We start from the raw sequence: 20092 nt of genomic DNA, 5'->3' as shown, positions 1-20092 counted from the left end.
TCAAGTTACGGTAATCCTTGATCATAAAAACTTGAAATTTTGATTGTCATGCTTGACTGGAAACATTTTTAGAACCTATGGCCACGAAGCCTTGGTAAGTAAATTTCTATTTCTTGAACATTTAAATGAATTTTCATTGTCCTAGATCTTGGTTTAGGAAACAAGTCTTCAATATTTAAAGAGTTTACCACATTATTGCACCATTTACTTCATATATCTCCTGCATTTATCTATTTATTCACAACAAAGGAAAATGTAGTAAAATACAAATAAAACTTAACTAAAAATATTACTTTTTTAAATAAAACATAACTAAAATTAATAAATTATTGACTATTGAGTTATGATTTGCATAGGCTAACATCTAATGCGTGGTTAAGAGTGTAATGAGTTGATTTGATTTAATTTTTGCAATTTTTTCATCTGAAAGGCTGAAAACTAAACCAAACCGATTAGGAACTGTACTTTGTTTAGTTTGATTTTTTTTTTTTTTGGTAAGGGTTTAGTTTGATTCAATCTGATTAACATTTTTTAAAACATAACTAAAATAATTATAAATATATTTTTGAAAGAAAAAAATTAAAAATTGTTAAGTTACCGTTTGCATAAACCGAAATATATCATTTATCGTCTATTATTTATTTATGTTATATCGATAACATAAATAATAAAAGACAAATGAATAATTTTCAACAACGTCAACGTAATTCTACCCTTTTTTTTTTCTTTCAGGAATAATGTATGTAATTGTGAGATATATATTTATTGTGTAACAAGTGGCTCAGTCATAAATAAAAGAAGTGAGGCATCGCCAGGTCAAAAAGGAAAAAGAGAATTCAGTTCCGACGTGGCTCAAAATTTTGTTGAAGGCTGCCATGGGAAGTCAGTCAAGTAAAAGAATTCAGTCTCGACGGCAGGTTACTACTACGATCAAAACCTTCACAGCAACACGTTTCTTCACCGCCAACCTACTGTTAAACAAAGAAAAATCACACACCATAAAATAGTTTTTTATCCCTTCAAATAATTAGTTTTTTATGACGGTTTTCCACACAAAATATTATCATAAAAAATAGTAACGTAAGAAAAAATTTACATGCGGTTCAGTCATTTTTTTATTTTAAGGGTATGTTTAAGGTTGTGTTTGATTGGTAAAAAATAAAGAATATGATATGACAATTTCAATTGTACAATGTTTGATTTATAAAACTGCTTTAGGGACATAACACAAATTAAAATTTTGTCCCTCACTAAACCATAACATAACTTTTTGTCTCAAATATAAATTATCTAAAATATCAAAATAATTCTTTATCATTAAAAATTGTATAAAACAAAAAATTATTCAATACTATAAAAATTTGGCATGTGTTATTCTGTTTGGTGCTTCAAACACACCTTATACACATTACATCTATCTTTTATCAATCAATGTGATTTTTCAAGAGTTTTTTTTGTGCAAATATTTTATGAGCTTTTAAGTCATGAGTATTCCTATTGTTTCTTTCTTATGAGTATTATCTATGGTCCTATCATCGCATGATTCTTCACACTTATTCACATCAATATGAAGAAGACTTCATTTTCAATCAAAATTGTATTAGATCAGAATTTCATATTCATTTTAAAAAGAGTAGTAAGTAGCTTACACTTATATTGAATAAATTATTATATTACACAACAATCCACAAAGTTGTGAGATTCGAGTTTTTACAAACTAAGGTAAAATTGACTCGTAAAATTGTACGATTTAACACGAATTTTACATGTAAAAACATAAAATTATGCCATTTTACTAATGAACACACAATTTTAACGATCTTCTTTAGATATTTGAAAAGTTTGCATTCTTTCTCTTCTCATTATCTATCTAATACCCATAGCATGAACAACCTATTTGGCTTCATATACATCTTAATGAGTTTGCTCTTGCTAAAATCTAACCAAAATTCATTAGTAATGTAATGACGTGGCTCCCCTTCAACATTTGACCGACTAAGATTCATTTTTGCTTTTGATAGTGACTTAGTGAAGGATATTTACGTCAATAAAAAAATTTGAGGTTGATGAGTGCGTTGTAAAGACTAAAGACACAAACCCTGTCCTAGAGAATATTATATATATAAGACCAAACCATTTAGTACCACCTTACTTACTTCTAAGGCAAACCAAATCAACCATACAAAAAATCTCATCTTATTTCATTTTCTTCTCCTTCTTTGCCTCCAAATTTTCAAACAACAAAATTAACCAATTTCCCTCTAAATCCTATATATCAATATTTGTCGCAATGGCAACATTTACTCAAAAAATGGCAATACGTTATATTCTTCTAGCATTTTTTCTCTATACAGGTACCCTGTTTGTTCTGTTTTTTCATGCATGTTATCTTATCTTTACTGCATTCTAGTTTGTAACATTATTGCTAATAGATTTTTACTGATTATGCAATTTCAGATACTGGAATTTTCGCACGTGTTGCGTCGTTTGGAATAAACTATGGACAAGTAGCTAACAATTTGCCACAACCAGAAAAAGTACTAGAACTTCTCAGCACCTTAAAGATCACAAAAACAAGAATCTACGATACGAATCCACAGATTCTTAAAGCTTTCGCCAATTCAAACGTGGAAATCATCGTAACAATTGAAAATCAAATACTAAACCAATTAAATGATCCACAACAAGCACTTCAATGGGTAAATACCAATATCAAACCATATCTTCCAGACACAAAGATCACTGGAATTCAAGTAGGGAATGAAGTTTTCACAGAACTCGACACAACCCTAATTCAATATCTTGTTCCAGCAGTGATCAACATTTACAATGCTCTAGTTCAATTAGGTTTGAACACAAACATTCATGTGTCAACACCTAGTTCATTAGAAGTTCTTGAAGAATCTTACCCTCCTTCAGCTGGTAGTTTCAGAAGTGAAATCTCTGAAATCATGAAGGAATTTTTGAACTTTTTGTCAAAAACAAAATCACCCTTTTGGGTCAATGCTTATCCTTATTTTGCTTATAAGAATGACCCTAATCAAATATCTTTAGACTATGTATTATTTAATCCTAACCAAGGAATGGTTGATCCTAATACAAATTTACATTATGATAACATGCTTTATGCTATGGTAGATGCTGTTACATTTGCAATTGCTAAATTAGGTTTTAATGGGATAGAAGTTAGGGTTTCTGAGACTGGTTGGCCAAGTAAAGGTGACTCTGATGAAATTGGTGCATCATTGAAAAATGCTGAAATTTATAACAAGAATTTATTGAGGAGACAAATGAAGAATGAAGGGACACCTTTGAATCCTAGAATGAGATTGGAATCATATTTGTTTGCATTATTTAATGAAAATATGAAGAATGGACCAACCTCAGAGAGGAACTATGGTTTATTTGAGCCTGATGAAAGTATGACTTACAATGTTGGGTTGTCTTCTTTTGCAAAGTCATCAAATCCTTCTACTTCAATTTCTCTTACCTCCTCTGCCACTAGGACAAAGGTAAAAAAAAAGAGTAAAAACATTTTATTTTTCTTTTCCAATAATACACAACTTATTTAGCTTATATTAAAATTTTTGTGATAGAAAATGAAAATGTAATTTAGATCATGATTATTGGTATCTTTGAAGTACATGCAAATTGTGGGTATATATATACTTTCGACATGCAGATGAATCTAGATTCATTTTGATATATAGATTATGTTTATTGGAGTTGAACATTTGAATTTTGTTATGCGAACCATTTTTATTTGTCATTTTGATCTATAACTAAGAACCTTGAATTATTTTAAAGTTATTGTATGGTACACCAGCTATGATTTTGTCTATGTCACATGTTTTTTTTAAATATTAATTTGTATTGATCGTGCATCTTATGGCAATTTATATGATTTGATTCATAATTTAAAAAAGATGTCTTTTGATACAAGATTTGCATTTTGGTTCAAAGACCGTGTTTTAGACAGTATATCAATTTTAAAAGGTATTTGTATATAATTTAAAAGATTGTCTTATTTCTAGTGACATATATTAGTCAAATATTTTCTTCAAGTATACTATGACTATTTTGCTATTTTAAGCACTTTATTATATATATTAATGTGATCAACATCAATCTGATTATCTTCTTTTCAAATCAAATTTTACTTTGAAGCAGGCCTCACAAAAGGAAAACCAAAGCTTATTCCACTGGATGTTTGTGTATTTGCTGATTTCATCACTTTGTGCCTTTGTTTAAGAAGACTATTTATAACACTGTGGAGTGATTCATTTGTACATATTATTATTTAAAACCAAGTGTTGGGATTTTTATATCATTCAAATTGCAAAATGGTGACACCTTAAAGTATATTATCAAGCATATGATATTATATATTAAAGGTAACCCTGTTTTGCAGAAATTGAGGCTAACACGCTTTCAAATCCATGGGGCAACGAAATCAGTGGAAGACGAAGAGACATAGAAACTCAATGAAGATTACCACCTTCAGTGGCTATATATATATATTTACTTTAACATGTCACATTACCCTACCATTAGTCACATTCCAGCAACATGCATGTGGCGGTGACGTTAGATTGTGCTTATTTTAGGTAGATAAGGACCAAATGCCACCTCATTCTTTCATTGTTGTAGAAGAATGTTTCAATTTAGTTTCCTTAATTGTCAAAAAGGAAATATGTTGTTTTGTATATTGTTGATTTTGTAGAATTAATTTCATATAGTAAAAATAAATATAAGTTGTTGTTGGTTAAGGATAAAGTATGAGGCTAGAGTTGTCAACCTCATGCATCATCTTATTGGATGTTATGAAAAGCCCCTATTTTATGGGACGTGGAATCCATTCATTATTATTTGTGTGTGTATATATTACTCTTCCTTCTCTCTCTTTTTTCCCTTTCTCAACTTGACTATATTTTAGTATAGTAGAAAGTTCATTGAAAATGTGTATATAATGAAAATGTAATCAAAAATAAAAATGTAATTAATTAAAGTGGACAAAGTTAAGGCTTTGTTTGTTTCTTTTTATTATCCTTAAGCAGACAATAGGACGATTTCACTTTATTTCCTGGCCAAATAACCGTCAGCAAAGGGTCATAGCCCACCCTTTTCCAAAGGGCAAAGGTACCTTTATCAAATTTTATTTTTACTTAAAGTTTTATCTTCTTTTTTTCTATTTCTCTTATGTTTTAAGAAGGGGACAATCAAATCAGCCTTATTAGAGCATGATGGGGATTGGCTTAGCTCAATCGAGATCAATGTGCACATGAGTCCCTCAAATTATAAAGCTGAGACCAAATGAAGAAATAATAATACTTTTTTCTTAGGGTCATAAAATATAGAAAGGCAATTTGCAAGCATATCCCACCAAGAATTCTTTTGTCAGCAATCAGCATGCTCTTAAGGAATTGAATCTTCTGATTTGAAATTTCTTGCTCTAGACAAGTCTAGTGGCAGTAATTTGACCTTTAATCATATTTATCACAAGTCTAATATGACACAACCCATGTAGGGAGGCCAACCCTACGAGTTAGGCAGGCTTGTATTTGGATAAACAACGTAACTAGACACTTACTATATAAGTGTTTATGCATGCATTATTTTATATTAAAATTGTTATGATACAAAATAGCACATATGCGGCAATACACTTTGCATGACAAACTTGATTAAGCAAATGAATAAGTAGTTAGTGATCCTAGAATAAGGGAAACAAGGAGTGGCAAAAGAGAGAAATTTCCAAACAGAAAATATTTCTTGGATTATGTATAAATTGGACAGTGATCACCAATGATTGACGTGCATAAGTTTTTTAAAATTTCATTTCTCTATTTGATATTTTTTAGTAGGGATCAAAATCATCTTCATTTTTCAAAGAAATGGAGGAGACCTCAATTTATAAGAAAGAAAGACACTTTAAAAAGTTTAATGGGTTCCGTGTATAATGGCCTTAAGAACAAATAGTTAAGATCGTTTGTTATTCTTATTAGAGGGATCAAGGTCTTCTTCATTTTTTAAAGAAATAAACAACTCTATTTGTGAGAGCTGAGAAAGACACATTAAAATGTTTAGTATGTCTCTTGTTTAATGGAATTTATACCATAGAGTAACGACCTAAAGTGTTTGTGCTTGGACTCTTCTTTTCCCTTCTAGTACTATTTTGTGTTTTCCATGAATTGATCCTATACTAAAGGTATCTTTTGCATTATTTCTTTATTAGATCAATGCAAGCACTCATTTTACGTACATTGCACAAGCATAGATACCCTTACAATAATCTTCAGTAGAAATGCCTAATTGAGTTTTGGATCTAAGTAGTGATAACCTTACAAGAATCTTTAATAGAAATGCCTTAAATCAATACAAGTACTCATTCTACCTTGCCAAGTAGTGATACCCTTACAAAGTTCTTCAATGGAAATGCCTTATTGAGTTTTGGATCTAATTATGATTTTTTTTTTATGGATTTCAACATTCAAGTAGAATGAGGTGTTGTAGAAGAACCTGTTCTTAACATTAAAAAATAATTTATCTACAAAAATAGTATTGGGATAACAAGTGAAACCCATTGTCGGATTGCAGAATATTGGAAGGCTGAAATGAAAAGTGGCTAAAGTTTCATAAAGTTCTTAAAACTGATGTGGTTGGTATCTTAGTACCCATCAGATAGCAAGTTAAGAACTTAAAAGATGGATATATCTACAATGTATATGTGTATTTGGACACATCTTCCAATGAATTAGCTTTTCGTGGTGAAATTCAAGTCATGTTGTGAAAATTGATCTCAAGCCTACCCCGGCATGAGCATCCCTCGTCAAATAAACTAGCTATTAGGAGTGAGATCTAATCCCGTTTAACATGATAATTTATGGATGCTCATTGTAATGTCCGTTTTGAATTATTTAATTATTTAATTATTTAATTGAGTCTAAGAGCTATTTAGGTGAGTTATATTATATTTAATATAATATATAAGTGATTTATGGTGATTTGAGATGATTTATAAGAATGAGGTGTAGTGACTTATTTTATTGTTTAATAAAATAAGACTTGAAATTAGAATAATTATTGAGATGGGGCTGTTTTGTGAATTTAGAGAGTTTAGTGATATAAGTGGAATAAGATAAAATAGATAGGAGGAGATATAAATAGGAGAAGACCTAGTTTTAGAAAAACATTGTACGTACGATCAGTTTTTGGAAAAAGGGAGAAAAAGCCAATAGAAGGGAGGAAAGCCTAGAGAGCTGCGATTTCTTCAAACTAAGGTAAGGGTGAGACTAGCATTCAATTCTATTAATTCTGTAATTCAATCGGTTGTAATTAACAAGTGTATGATTGGTTTTAGAGAATTTGAGAATTAGAGTTAAAGTGAGAAATTTGGGATTAATTGATGAAAAATTGTTAGATTGATGTAGAAACTGTTTACAGACCTTAGATAATCCATAGAATGATTACAGAAATTAGTTTTTAGCTTTAAACCATGTGAATAGGTAAATTTCCGTAAAAACTGCACTTCTACCCGAGCCGACATTCATCGCTCGCCTTCCGAGTGATGATCCTCGCCATAGCGAGTGATGAGCTTCATCGCTCGCCTCGCGAGCAACTTCTTCTCGCCTCACGAGCCTTACCCTACAGCTCGCCATAGCGAGGAGTTCACTCGCCATAGCGAGTGTGACTAGTGAGTCAACATGATTTTTGTCGATTTGTCCCTTAAGTTGAACCTTAGATGATTTTGAGTGCCTGAATATGTATAATAATGATTAGACAAGTTTTTAGATTGAGATTGGACCTGGGAAGGTTTAAAAATGGATTTTTGAGCGAAAAATATCAAAGTTCCCGAGAGCACCCATTCCTTGTTCGCCAAGGCGGGCAGCTTACTCGCCAAGGCGAATAGCCATTTTTTGAACTCGCCACAGCGAGTAATATCCCTCGCTTCGCGAGCTCCTGTAAGACAGAATGCCTGGTTTAGGTTAAATGCGATCTTTGTCGCGTGAGTTGTTATGAGTTGAACCTGGGGATAGTAATGAGGAATATGTTTGATGTTAGTGACGATCTGTGAAGTTGTTGTATGATGATTTGATGATACTTATAATGTTATATAGTTGGATATATGTTGCATGAAATTATGATTGATGATTGAGATGTTGATGACGTGCATTTGTAATTGTTATATATGATGATTCTTATTATTGAATGATGTTGTTCTGTTATTGTGATGAATATGGTTACTTGATGATTAATGAGAGAATATTACATATTGTGAATGATGATGATATGAAGTTGTAATGAATGTATTTGATGATTATTGTTGATGTTGACTTGTTGCAAATTATATGATGTTGTTGCCTTGCTGATGTGATATATTAATATCATTAAGATGCTAATGTTGGTTTAAGTCGTTTGAGTTATAAGATGTCGGCCCAATTTATTGGAGTCATCTTTAATTTGTAAGATGTTGATCCAAATTATTGGAGTCATAAGAGATGTCTAAGTTGTTAGGTTGTTAGGATGTTGAGTCCATTGCATATTCATAATATGAGATGGGGGAGGGCTTGATGCTCTGTAATGTATATTTATACACAATCTGAGATGGGAGAGGGCTTGATGCTCTGGGAGCCTATTTACGCTCAATATGATTTGATTGGTACCACATGCATGATTAAGAGGTTGTAGTTGCATTTTTGTCAAGAAGGTCTAAGATGAATAAGAGGTCTAAGTTGCATTGTTAAGTTGAAGTTGCGTCGTGGTCGATTAAGTCATTCTCTAACTTTGAGTTGTTAATGAAAGATTATTTGATGATTCATGATGTTGATTTAAGATATTATTATGATGTTGTTTGTGAATGTGACCATGATGATAATCATGAATATGTGTTGTTGTGTATGATGAACATGTGTTATTGTTTTATGACGAATATATGATTATTATTGATAAGTGATTATTATGTTATATTGTATTTGATTATATTTGATAAATGATTATTATGTTATATTATATATGATTATTATTTGATAAGTGATTATTATGTCATATTGTATATGCTTATTATCAATAGGTGATGATTAAGTTATGTTGTTATGTAATTATGAAATGACGATTATGTTGTATGACAAAGTTGATATTTATTGATGTGATGATTTATGTTGGTTATGATTTGAATATTATGTGCTAAATGTTGATGTACAAAACATGATAGGGAATTAATGATGAATCGAAATTGATTTAAATTGTTAATACAGTACTAATTGAATCGAAATTGATTTAAATTTTTAATGTTGTTAAATATAATTGTTGAATTATATGTTTAATATTATTGTTTGTGAAATCTCACTCCTTCTGCTTGGAAATGTTGCTCTTCGTATGAGTAACTTGCAGGTGAACGAGAGTAGGTCGCTGTGTTTGCCGTTGTGAGTGGCTATCCCTCACTGTGTCTTTTAGGTGCTCTGATACATACGTAACAGGATGGGATCTTTGTGGCTATTTTCTATTCCTTTACGTATTGATTTAATAAGGCCTGCGTGCCAAAGACTTATCTATGTTAATGAATTTAATCCGCTGCAAGGTTTAAATTAATATGTTGCTGATTTTTGGGAAAGATAATTAGTTAATTATCTCATTAATTATATTTTAAAAGTGTAACATTCCATAATATGTTATTTACTCTGATAGATATTTATGAAATTTTTACGTTGAAAAAACGGGGACACTCATGCCATAAATCGAGGGCAACCATGTATTATTAAGAAAATAAATGCTCAAATACATGAGACTTGAAAAATGGTTGCCCTCGATTCATTCTTTTATATCATTGCAGATACTCATTCATTTTACCTGGTAAGTTGTTAGCCCATCATTTTGAAGCTTAACTATTTCGGTTTGGTTGTGTCATAATATGTGATATGTAGTTGCAGTAGTACCTATAGAATATTCCCCTGCGGAATTTAGAGGGCAGTAATAGAAGAAAATTTGCCATGAACATTAGAAATCTTGCGTTAAGTACCTTTCAAACTTTGTTTACATTATTTTCATAGAAACATAACAATATGGAAAAAAATTAACATTAAAACTTTTTCCAAACCAAGTGCTTCGTCACACAAGGTCCATAACAAACAAAATTTTACAACGGTTCCATAATTTTATTTAGAACAAAAAGGAAAACAACACAACAGAGGGAGAAAAAATGGCAGTCACAGTTTGATTTGCGCTTATGCATTAGTTCTAAATTTTGACCTATGTCACAACAGAATATTTATTCAGCGAACATAAATTGCATTGGTAACACGAAAATATTGTTAATTTTCGAAACGATAACAAATGTAGCATTATTATCCAGACGCAAACAGCTTCAGTTCCCTCCTTCGGTCTTCCTTTTCCACCACTCCAGAAACTTAGCCTCAGAAGCCAATGTGTCTACCCTGTAAAGTTGAAGTGCATGATTTGCGATTTCATGTCCATATGTCCACCCAAATACACCTCCAGCTAAAAAGGACAGACCAGCACCTGTTGAATAGTAAAACAATAACATTTAGTGTAAAAGATTAACAAGAGTAAATGAAATACTTTCGTACGGCTAGCATCACAAAGCCTACGTTAAACTTCAGGTAGAAAGTATTATAAACTGTAAGGAGTCAAAAACATTTATGCCTTCGTACGATGATGACGTTTAGGCATAGTAAAAGGGTTTTAATAGTGTGAAAAGTAACAGATTACCATGTAAACTCCTTGAATATTTCCATGCAAAACTTGCGGTGAATAATGCTCCCAAAGCACTTCCTGCGAGACCATATTGCACTGCTTCTCTGGCAGTTTTAAGCTGAAATGGGAAAAGGATGTTACCCAAGCAGCACTTCAGATAACAGTTAATTTAAATTTAAAGCAAAAGTACAAGATCAACAATGGTAAATTATTGTCTTAGATGGTTTAAACATTTAAAAAGAAGACAAGTGCAAGCACCAGTGTGGAGGGTTGATCAAATGAAAAATAGTCCATTAGTTAAAAATAGATGGAGATCAATAAAAAGTTGTACATCAAATCATCGAGAGATTTTGTGGTTAACAGTCCAGCTTTAAGCTTAATCCATGATAATGAATTATAGTGTTGTCTGATTCATACACATGATAAACATTTTATGGTTGTTGGTGTCATTTTTGTTATCTTGTAATGATGACATTAAAACCAATGCATGTCGGTGAAATATACGAATGAAGGAGAGAGAAAACATCCATGATGATATCTAAAGGATGTTCTGATGATGGAAGGAACTCTTAATGGTGAAAGAAAAAAAACATCTGAAAATCAAAATTAATGCCCAACTCAAAATTGAGTAATTACAACTACAGCATCCAAATATCTCCAAGGAAGTCAGAATTTACTGACTCTGCATTTGTACAGTGGTCCATTTATTTAAGTTTAGAAAAGTAATTTTATGATACAACTTTGTTTTAAAGATTTTTCAAGATCTCAACTTCTAAGAAAAGCAGTGAAACAACTCTTTCGTGGCTTTTCATTTTTGTCCCACACACTTACATGATCGTTGTAATTCTTTTGAGCATACATTTTAATTAAAAAGTGGTTTTTCCCTTCAAAAAAGGCAACCAAACAAGTGGATCTAAAAGTGCCACTTGCATCTATTGTGAGTTATTCCACATAACAAGTCGTCAAAGACATGTCTAAGCCGTGACTGTGACTTAATGTTTAATCATGCAGAAAACACTGAAAAAGAATGAATGATACAAAACCAACTTAAGAGACATGCACCATAGTTGACCTGAAAAATAAATGAAAAGCAAAAATAAAACACAATAGCATTTCATTTTACATAGGTGTGATGTCTATTTCATCAATCCAGGGGAGCAGAAGAGCTTCCACAAGGAATATTAATCTATATAAATAGATTTACCAGACATTTTAGACATCACATCTACCATATGTAAGAAGAAATAGTAGCTTTCATCTCTTGATGTTGTGCAGTCTTAGGGTAACTAAACTAATCAAAAATCAAACAACATGGGGAATGAACCAGGATTGATGAAGTTTCCAACTAATAGTGCAAAGTGCAAACATGCATCTTAAACTACTTCATGCTTCTGTTCCTTCATTGGTCTCACTAATTTTTCGACAAAGTTCGAGGCTGTATTTGTAATCACACTTTCCATTCTATTTTTTCTAATAAAAAGAAAGCGCTTTAACAGTTTTACTACCACCCCGGCAGCAAGACATCAAACACGAGAGTCCAGCAAAGTTCCTAAAAGGGAATACTCTAATTTATCTAAATCTTAGACTAACCAAACACACATGAGATAACCTTTCTTCCAATCAAACCCTATAAAAAAGTATGCTAGCTAACAACAACATAAATGCTATACAAACAATGAAAACGCAGAAACGGAGATGAAAAAGTGAAAGAATGGTTACCACGGGTCCAAGAACAGGATCAGAAGCGATAAAGTCCTCAACATCAGAGTTAGACCATGAAGTGAGGGGCTTATCACGCTTGGTGAAGTTGGAATAATTGCTCATAAAGGAAAATCTCTCGCCCCAAAACTCTTTGTAGCCTTCCCAGAATGATTGGGAAGACGAATCTTGTGTGTTACTTGCCATCACCTTCACTTGTTTCACTCTGCAGTAACCAATCAAATTCAATTCCATCGTCTATTAATCAATCAATAAAAAACAACGTGACACGAAATCTGAAATCCTATTCGGGATAAATACATCTATTTTCATGTTTTGAATATAAGCATTGAGATTCAATTAAGAAAAGTGGAAATACAAATTGGAGTGCATGAACAAATCAGTAAGGAAGAAAAGAAAGGGAAAGAATGAAGATAAGAGGAATTACCGATCAGTAGCGACGTGAGACGGTGAGAGAACGAACTTGAATGCAAAGCGAAGAGAGAGCGCTTCTGAAATGACCAATTTGTGTTCAAGACAAAACGATGCGTTTTCTGTTCAAGAAAGTCAGTATTGACCGGCTGGTTTAAAGAAACCGGGGTAGCCGGTTTAAAGAATGGCTAATGAGGTGGACTGTCATTAGCGACTTGGTGCCCATGTGGCAAATTATAATTAGGCGAGATGGTTGTTTAAATAGGTCTTTCGTTTTGCAAATATCGACCATTTGAATTTTCGTCCCTGGAGTTACTAATAAGATGTAATTAAGACCATTTTTCAAATGATTAATATTTGCAATGGCAAAATGGAAGGATTAATAACTTCAGGAACGAAAATTCAAATGGCCTATATTTGCAAGCACGAAAGACCTATTTAAGCTTTTTTTTTTTTAAAAAAAAATTTACTAAATTATATTTAGGACAAAACTTACCCAGTTTCTTAGGTGTTTTAAGGTTGGAACTATTTTCGAAAAGAGCAGTGGTAGCAACATTCTCTTTTCAAGACTCTCACTTTTTAATTGGCTTAAATCATATTGGGTCTCACACTTTGGAAATGACTTCCAAGTGAAACATCGCATAATGAAAAGGTTAACAAAATAAAAACTAAAAAATAAGATAATTCTTTTCTCCTAAAAAAAAGTAAAACATCGAAAATGATTTTTTAAAAACGTTAAAACAAAGGCAAATTCTATGGTACATCCAATATATTTGAGTGTACTGGTCCACTCATTCTTTAAATTAATAAATAAATGAGTTGTTTTTTGAAGAAAAATATTATTTTTTATCATTTATAATTATAATACCTGAATCTTATTCATAAAAAATGTCAACAAAATAAAATTATTATTTTTTGAATTTTTATCGCTCATAATTGAGAACATTCATTATTTTTTACGATAATATGTAAAAAAAATTACTATGATTGTTATAAACAATGAAATGATGTTTTTTTTACGATAATATGTAAAAAAAATTACTATGATTGTTATAAACAATGAAATGATGTTTTTTTATGAAATGATATTCTATAAAATATAACTATTGACAAAAAGCTATTTATTACATAAAAAATGATCGTTAATTTATAAAATTATGAAGCGGGAGCTTTTGTATTTTGAAAAGAAAAAAAATTAATTAAATAATCGAATCTTCATTCTTTTTCAAATAAACTATGGAGTCTTCATTTTTCGCGGTTCACAGCAACAAAAAGAGCGAAATTCAATTCATCCCCAAAAGAATCACGATCAGGTTCACTTCAGCAATGGCGTTTTCTTCGGCATTCCATGAACGACTCGAACAAATGGATAGCACTCGAATTCAACGCCTCTCCTTACTTCAGGTTCACTTCAATTCATTTCCACTTCCTTTCAATTCTGATTTCAGCATCCAATTTTTAAAATCCACATATCAATTTTCAGGCTGAGAAAGAATTGCAAGCGCACAAATCTCGTATTCTAGCTTCAAAGCTTGCAAATATCGGAGCCATGGAACAACGGTGCTTGCTGTTTGATCGAAAAATTGCATCGCAGAATTTCAACATTTTGTCTCTTAAGTCTCAAATTGAGAACCTCGAAGCGAAATATGATTCACTTTGGCAAGAATTTAGGTCATTGCAGAATGAGGTGGATGAGATTGATGAGTTGCACAAAATGAAAGATAGGTTTTATGAGGCAAAGAAGATGGAAATGAAGGAATTCAAGGAATTGGCGGAGAAGTTTGTGATGAAATGTGAATTTGAAGTTCAGAGTTTGAGGAATGCAGTCAATGAGGTAACTGTAAAATCATCAACTTCATACAATTTTTCTGTTTCATTTTGTTTATATTATTAAATTCTTAATCATGTGTCCATTTATTTATGCTTTCAAAATTAAGTTAAACTTCCAATAATCATGCTTTTCAAGCTTCCAGGCACCTAGAAATTAAGCTTAATTTTTAGTTTTAGATATAATCACATATGTAGCGCACTGACACTATATCCAAGGCGTGTTCGAGTGTCTAATATTGTCGTGTATATAAGTGTCGGCATTTTTGGTTACATATAATCATTAATATTTTCTTAAACTGTTATCGGTATATAAGTCTCGGTGTTAGTGTCGTGTATCTGTTGTCCATTTATGTGCCGGTGTTTCTTATACTATTTATAGCAGCCGGGTGTTTTTGTACAAAGTCATGATTAAAATTTGAAAGTAAAACAGATATTGACATGTATGTTTATGGTATGCTATATATGTGCTTCTTTTGATCATGGTTCAGCATTCCTAGCTATCAATTTGTATGAAATTAATAGTAACAATGTTAGATTATGATCAATCTGGTGGATTGTTAATTGTTTGAAAGTGGTTCTGTTTCTGGTTTTCAGCTGAGGTCCTCTTTCATGGATTTTAAAAGCAACAAAAGGAACTCGTGTAATTCTGAGATAGCTGATGCTGAAGCGAGGAGGTTGAGACTCTTGGCTGAGAAGGAAAATGTATGTAGAAATGTCGAATCTAACCACCAAATAAAAGCACAGTTGCAAAAGCAACTTCAGAGTATTATGTGACACAAGCAAGCTCAAGATAAGGGAATGGGGTTGAACACTACCTAGCTGGAGTAACTTTGCTAAAGACGTGTCCCTCTTCGCATATCTCTTTAGACCTTAGAAACCTGCCACCTTCAACTGGTTTAGCTTGCACTTCATTGATAGTTTTTTAGGATATGTACTTTGGATTGACGATATAGAGTAGAATGAAGTTGATTGGGATAAACTATGATAACCCCCCTCTTTTAAAATCTAACATAGTTCATTCCACTTCATTCTACCCTATACCACAAATGCAAAGATACAAACACTTTCAGCTTTCAGGGGCTCAGCCATTCATAGTGTGAAAAAATGGAATAGTCTGATGAGATGTGCTTAATCAGGTGAGAGACAAACTGTGTCAGTTATCTCTGCGAGAAAAGGTCAAGCAAAAAAACTTTGATCGTGGTTTGCGCAGATTTTTTTTTTGTAATTGTAAAAGGGTTTGCACAGATTGTTAATTGTGCGTGGCATAAACGTGTTTAGGATTAGGTAACAGAATTGTTAATTGTGCATGACATAACAATGTTTAGGATTAGATATACAATATGGTTTCCGGTGTGCCTGAGTATCGAACCTAGGTAATCAAAGTTGAAAAGTGAATTTTCAACCAAGTTAGGATTATGGAGACTGACTTTGATTTCTAGGTTATACATTATGATTACAGCCCTAGTAATGTTCACTTGATGAAAGTTTTCATACATTAGATGATGTTACGGGATTTGAACTTTCGCCAAACTCTTGGAACTTCTAGATTGAATTTTTATTCTAGCTTAAATTTCTACGTATCTATGTCGAAATAAGAAATTTTTTAATGACTATTATTGTAGCACTTATTTCTATCTCAATTTGTTGGATCATATTTTTGGACAGTTTGAAATATCATGCTATATATCTTCGCGCATCCTTACTAATAATGCAAGATCACTATATGTCCTTTTGCATGCATACTTACCAATATTGCGAAATCACTATTATCCTTTTATTTGTTCTGCTGTTTTCTTGCTATGACAATCTCGACTATGTTAGATGAAACTAGAAACCAGAAACATTGCATCTAAAGCCTAAAGATTGTATCTCTAAAGAAAGAATCACCTCCTTAGTGATTGCATGAGTAAACTATCTTCGCCGACTCTATGTTGCCTAAATAACAATGTTTATGTTGGTGCTGTAATATTACCGCGTGCATTCTGCCTATTTTTTGGGTTTTCAACAGATTTCTCCCAAAGAGGATAATTGAGACACTTTGTGATAATTGTTTCCTGCATATGAACAGAATAAGCACAAACAAACTTTCCTATGATTTCACATTATGATGATGATTGCCTAAATATATTTTTGGACTGACTACAATTTTTTGTGCGATGACAAATAGACGTGCTTAGTAGCTTCCATAAAACAATGCATCTTAGCAATCAAAGAAGCTAAAATTTCACATAAGACCGAAAATTGTGCCATTTGCTACACGAGTTCTTCCAACCAAATTGCATTTATAAAAGATTAGAAAATTATTTTATCAAAAAATGATTATTTATAATGTAGGCTATTATAAAGACCACATGTAGTTAGACCTTTATTTTATGAGCTAAGAATTCATCAAGAGAAACAATAAACCAAACTAAAATATTTGAGAAGGGAACATATCAACCAGAATATATGACTGTCACTATCAGCATTATTATGCTAGGGTAAACAACATACAAATCAAAGGAACTATATCCATGTCGAAGTGGTGGTAATGCTAACAAAAAAAATGGGGGTAATCAACATACAGAAAACAAAAGAAACTGCATTTATCTATGTCTGGTGATGGTGGTAACAGACCATATGCAACAAAGGCCTCAATGGGGGTAATCAACATACAGAAAACAAAAGAAATGATGTCTATGTCTGGTAATGGTAACAAACAAACCATATGCAACAATGACCTCGATGAAATAAGGTCAAAAAATTCGCCACAACTTGTGAATTTGGTTTAGCTTCTCGTGTGTAACATGTGCTTTAAATTGCTAAACCAATGCCAATAGTGATCATGTCCTACGACGATTATACCAAACCTGAAACAACAATCAGCACACATAATTAATAATGTTGCACAGAAACATACAAATCAGGGATATACATCAACAATGAAATCAAATGCAATTTCCTCCGTAGAAAGCATTCTCTATAGTGATCATGCACAGACAATAACCATGTAGAAAGTAAACACATCATTAACGCCCGGTAATTCATAAAAGCATTCTCTTCGTCTATTCAATAGGATGATACTTAATGAGCTACACACTTGATTCATTGATTCTACTTTCATCACATACCTTGAGATATATTGAGAAAAAAGTAGCAAATATACACACACACAACTTTGGATGTAAGGTAATTAATTACTTTGATAAGGACATTCAATAAATAGTTCTAAACCCACAAAAACATAGTATTATCACACAAGAAATCAAATTGGTTCATAATTGTCTATTTTGAGTCTCTTACAGAAAGAGAGCCCTTGTCAAATACATAGAACATGCTTGAGTTCACCAATTAAGCTTAACATTTTGCAAAATTAGAAAGCTTTACAAACATGCTTGAGTTCACCAATTAGCTTTACAATAATGTATCTGAATCTCTATGCTAACCTTCTGATTTATGCACAAACATATTACTATTATAGTTAATTATTGAAATTCATTTTCTCATGTTCAAGAACTCGATACAGAATCAAACCAAGATTGTCATAAAGATAAATTGAAGCAAAAAATTTTCGAACTCATAGAAACACGACGAATTAGATACACATACACATGAACAAATTTAAATAAAATTTTCTAGTATATTTTGGTATCGAAATTAATTATCAGAACATCACATATTGAAACATAGGGAATTAAGGACATATACTACCAGTATCCATCAACAAATGAAATGGAAAACTTTCTACATAATTCAATTGAAATAAATTCTTGTGATATTCCAAAAACTCAATACATATAAATCTTGAAAGTTGAAACCCTGGTCATAGTAAAAATCCAAGGCATGTATAAAAATGAATTGAGGAGCATATATAGATTGCATGCATACAATAAGATACTAACTACGCAGACAAATACATTCAATACCAACACAATTATCTTTCTTGAGGAGTCTTTATTTATATTCACACGTACAAAGATAAATAAATCAAAAGAATGAAAGAAAGAAAGACACATACCAGTGTAAGGATTTGGGAAATGACTAAGGCGACTGTGATGCCCCTGAGGAACGTCTTCTCTCTATCTTGCTGCGGTGGAGCCTGGTTCGGTTTCTGCGCTTCTTCCTCCTGATCAGTGGATCGTGCTTCTTCTTTCTTAGCTGATGCTTCTTCTTTCTTAGCAGCAGATGGTACTTCTTCTTTCTTAGCAGCAGATGGTTCTTCTTCTTTCTTAGCAGATGGTGTTTCTTCTTTCTTAGCAGCAGATGGTACTTCTTCTTTCTTAGCAGCAGATGGTTCTTCTTCTTTCTTAGCAGATGGTGTTTCTTCTTTCTTAGCAGCAGATGGTGCTTTTTCTTCTTGATCAGAGTTGTCTGATGTTTCAGCAGACTCGCCTGATGAGAGAAACCCTGGAAGTCGATGAGTTCTGGCTAAAGGAGCATCTGATTTAGGATGATGAATTGGTGTGTCTTGGAGATCACTACATTTCCTTGAAGGTATGGCAATGGGCTCTGATTCAGTAGCAGAAGGTGGTTTTTGTTCCGGTGCCGATGGTGACTTTTCTTGTGTGGAAGATTCTTTTCCCGGTGTAGAGGCACCTTCTTCTGCTGTAGAGGCATCTTTTCCCGTTTCAGAGAGTAGTTTTGTCAGTCCGCCGGAGACACGTTTTGCCGATGAGGAGGCAGTTTGCTTGGTTGCAGAGGCATCTTGTCCCGTACTGGAGGCAGGTTTCTTTGATCCGGAGGCAGATTGTTCCGGTGCAGAAGATGAATGTGGTTGTTGCGAATCAGATGGAGGTTTGTTTTTGGGTGAGGATGGAGGATCTTGAGAGTTCTTTGGTGATTGAGTCATGTTGAGAGGTTTCTTTCTTTCTGAGAAAAGAGAATATGGAAAATGTGAAATGTTATTATGATTGATTTGTGATACTGATCATTATTATATAGTGAGTGACGTTTCAGTGTATGCTTGTTTGAATTAGAAGCTTGCTTCACAAGTAACTCTAACTGTAACTGACTTCTAACTGTTTTCTAGTTAGTTAGTTAGTTAGTTACTTTTGGTTGACACTATACTAACTCACACTTAATCAAGCTTGTTAATCTAATTCTCTTCAATGTTTAATTGCATCTTACTTTATGCTGGTAAACTTATAAATGAGTGGGGAAAAATATTAATTCAGCATACCATATTTTGTATATTAATTAATTCAGCATATAATACTTTACATTATGTTTGTAATGTTCACTTGATTTAAGTTTCCATTTCATTTATTGGATTATGTTTGTGCTAAATTGTTGGGATTTTAGTGACAGTTATACTAAATTTCTGCGTATATGTCAGGAAAGAAATTTTAAAGATTATTAAAAAGTGGCTTTTATGTATGATTTGGAAAGTCGCTTCAAAAATAACCGTAAGTGAAGTCTAACCGTTTTCTACTTAGTTTGTTAA

General features: G+C 32.3%; 4 protein-coding genes across 6 annotated transcripts; 2 read left to right on the top strand and 2 right to left on the bottom strand.

The window, feature by feature from the left end:
• Positions 1 to 2164: 2164 nt before the first annotated feature.
• On the top strand, positions 2165 to 4880 carry LOC25492987 (glucan endo-1,3-beta-glucosidase 14). Of its 3 annotated transcripts, none has more exons than XM_013601351.3 (3): positions 2165 to 2354; positions 2458 to 3512; positions 4412 to 4880. In XM_013601351.3, the coding sequence occupies exons 1-3, from the start codon at positions 2291 to 2293 to the stop codon at positions 4475 to 4477; spliced, it is 1185 nt and encodes a 394-aa protein (XP_013456805.2). In that variant the 5' UTR covers positions 2165 to 2290; the 3' UTR covers positions 4478 to 4880. The 3 variants fall into 3 exon arrangements, with proteins under 3 accessions (XP_013456805.2, XP_013456803.1, XP_013456804.2); XM_013601349.3 differs by having other exon boundaries at positions 4171 to 4880; XM_013601350.3 differs by having other exon boundaries at positions 4168 to 4880.
• Positions 4881 to 10056: 5176 nt separating this feature from the next.
• Positions 10057 to 12983, bottom strand: LOC11443430 (succinate dehydrogenase subunit 6, mitochondrial). Its single transcript, XM_024780796.2, has 4 exons — positions 12857 to 12983; positions 12430 to 12634; positions 10726 to 10828; positions 10057 to 10515 (listed from the first exon to the last, which is right to left on the bottom strand). Exons 2-4 carry the CDS (start codon positions 12613 to 12615, stop codon positions 10361 to 10363), a joined length of 444 nt encoding a protein of 147 aa, XP_024636564.1. The 5' UTR covers positions 12616 to 12634; positions 12857 to 12983; the 3' UTR covers positions 10057 to 10360.
• Positions 12984 to 14108: 1125 nt separating this feature from the next.
• On the top strand, positions 14109 to 16191 carry LOC11439877 (uncharacterized). The gene is made up of 3 exons (XM_003607865.4): positions 14109 to 14244; positions 14324 to 14674; positions 15265 to 16191. Exons 1-3 carry the CDS (start codon positions 14167 to 14169, stop codon positions 15442 to 15444), a joined length of 609 nt encoding a protein of 202 aa, XP_003607913.4. The 5' UTR covers positions 14109 to 14166; the 3' UTR covers positions 15445 to 16191.
• Positions 16192 to 16619: 428 nt separating this feature from the next.
• On the bottom strand, positions 16620 to 19498 carry LOC112420897 (pollen-specific leucine-rich repeat extensin-like protein 1). Its single transcript, XM_024780680.1, has 2 exons — positions 18668 to 19498; positions 16620 to 16724 (listed from the first exon to the last, which is right to left on the bottom strand). Exons 1-2 carry the CDS (start codon positions 19496 to 19498, stop codon positions 16620 to 16622), a joined length of 936 nt encoding a protein of 311 aa, XP_024636448.1.
• Between the last annotated feature and the right edge of the window lie 594 nt (positions 19499 to 20092).

This window comes from Medicago truncatula, chromosome 4 (genome assembly GCF_003473485.1).
Source record: "Medicago truncatula cultivar Jemalong A17 chromosome 4, MtrunA17r5.0-ANR, whole genome shotgun sequence".
Classification (NCBI taxonomy): Eukaryota; Viridiplantae; Streptophyta; class Magnoliopsida; order Fabales; family Fabaceae; genus Medicago; species Medicago truncatula.
This window is presented reverse-complemented; position numbering and strand designations above follow the sequence as displayed.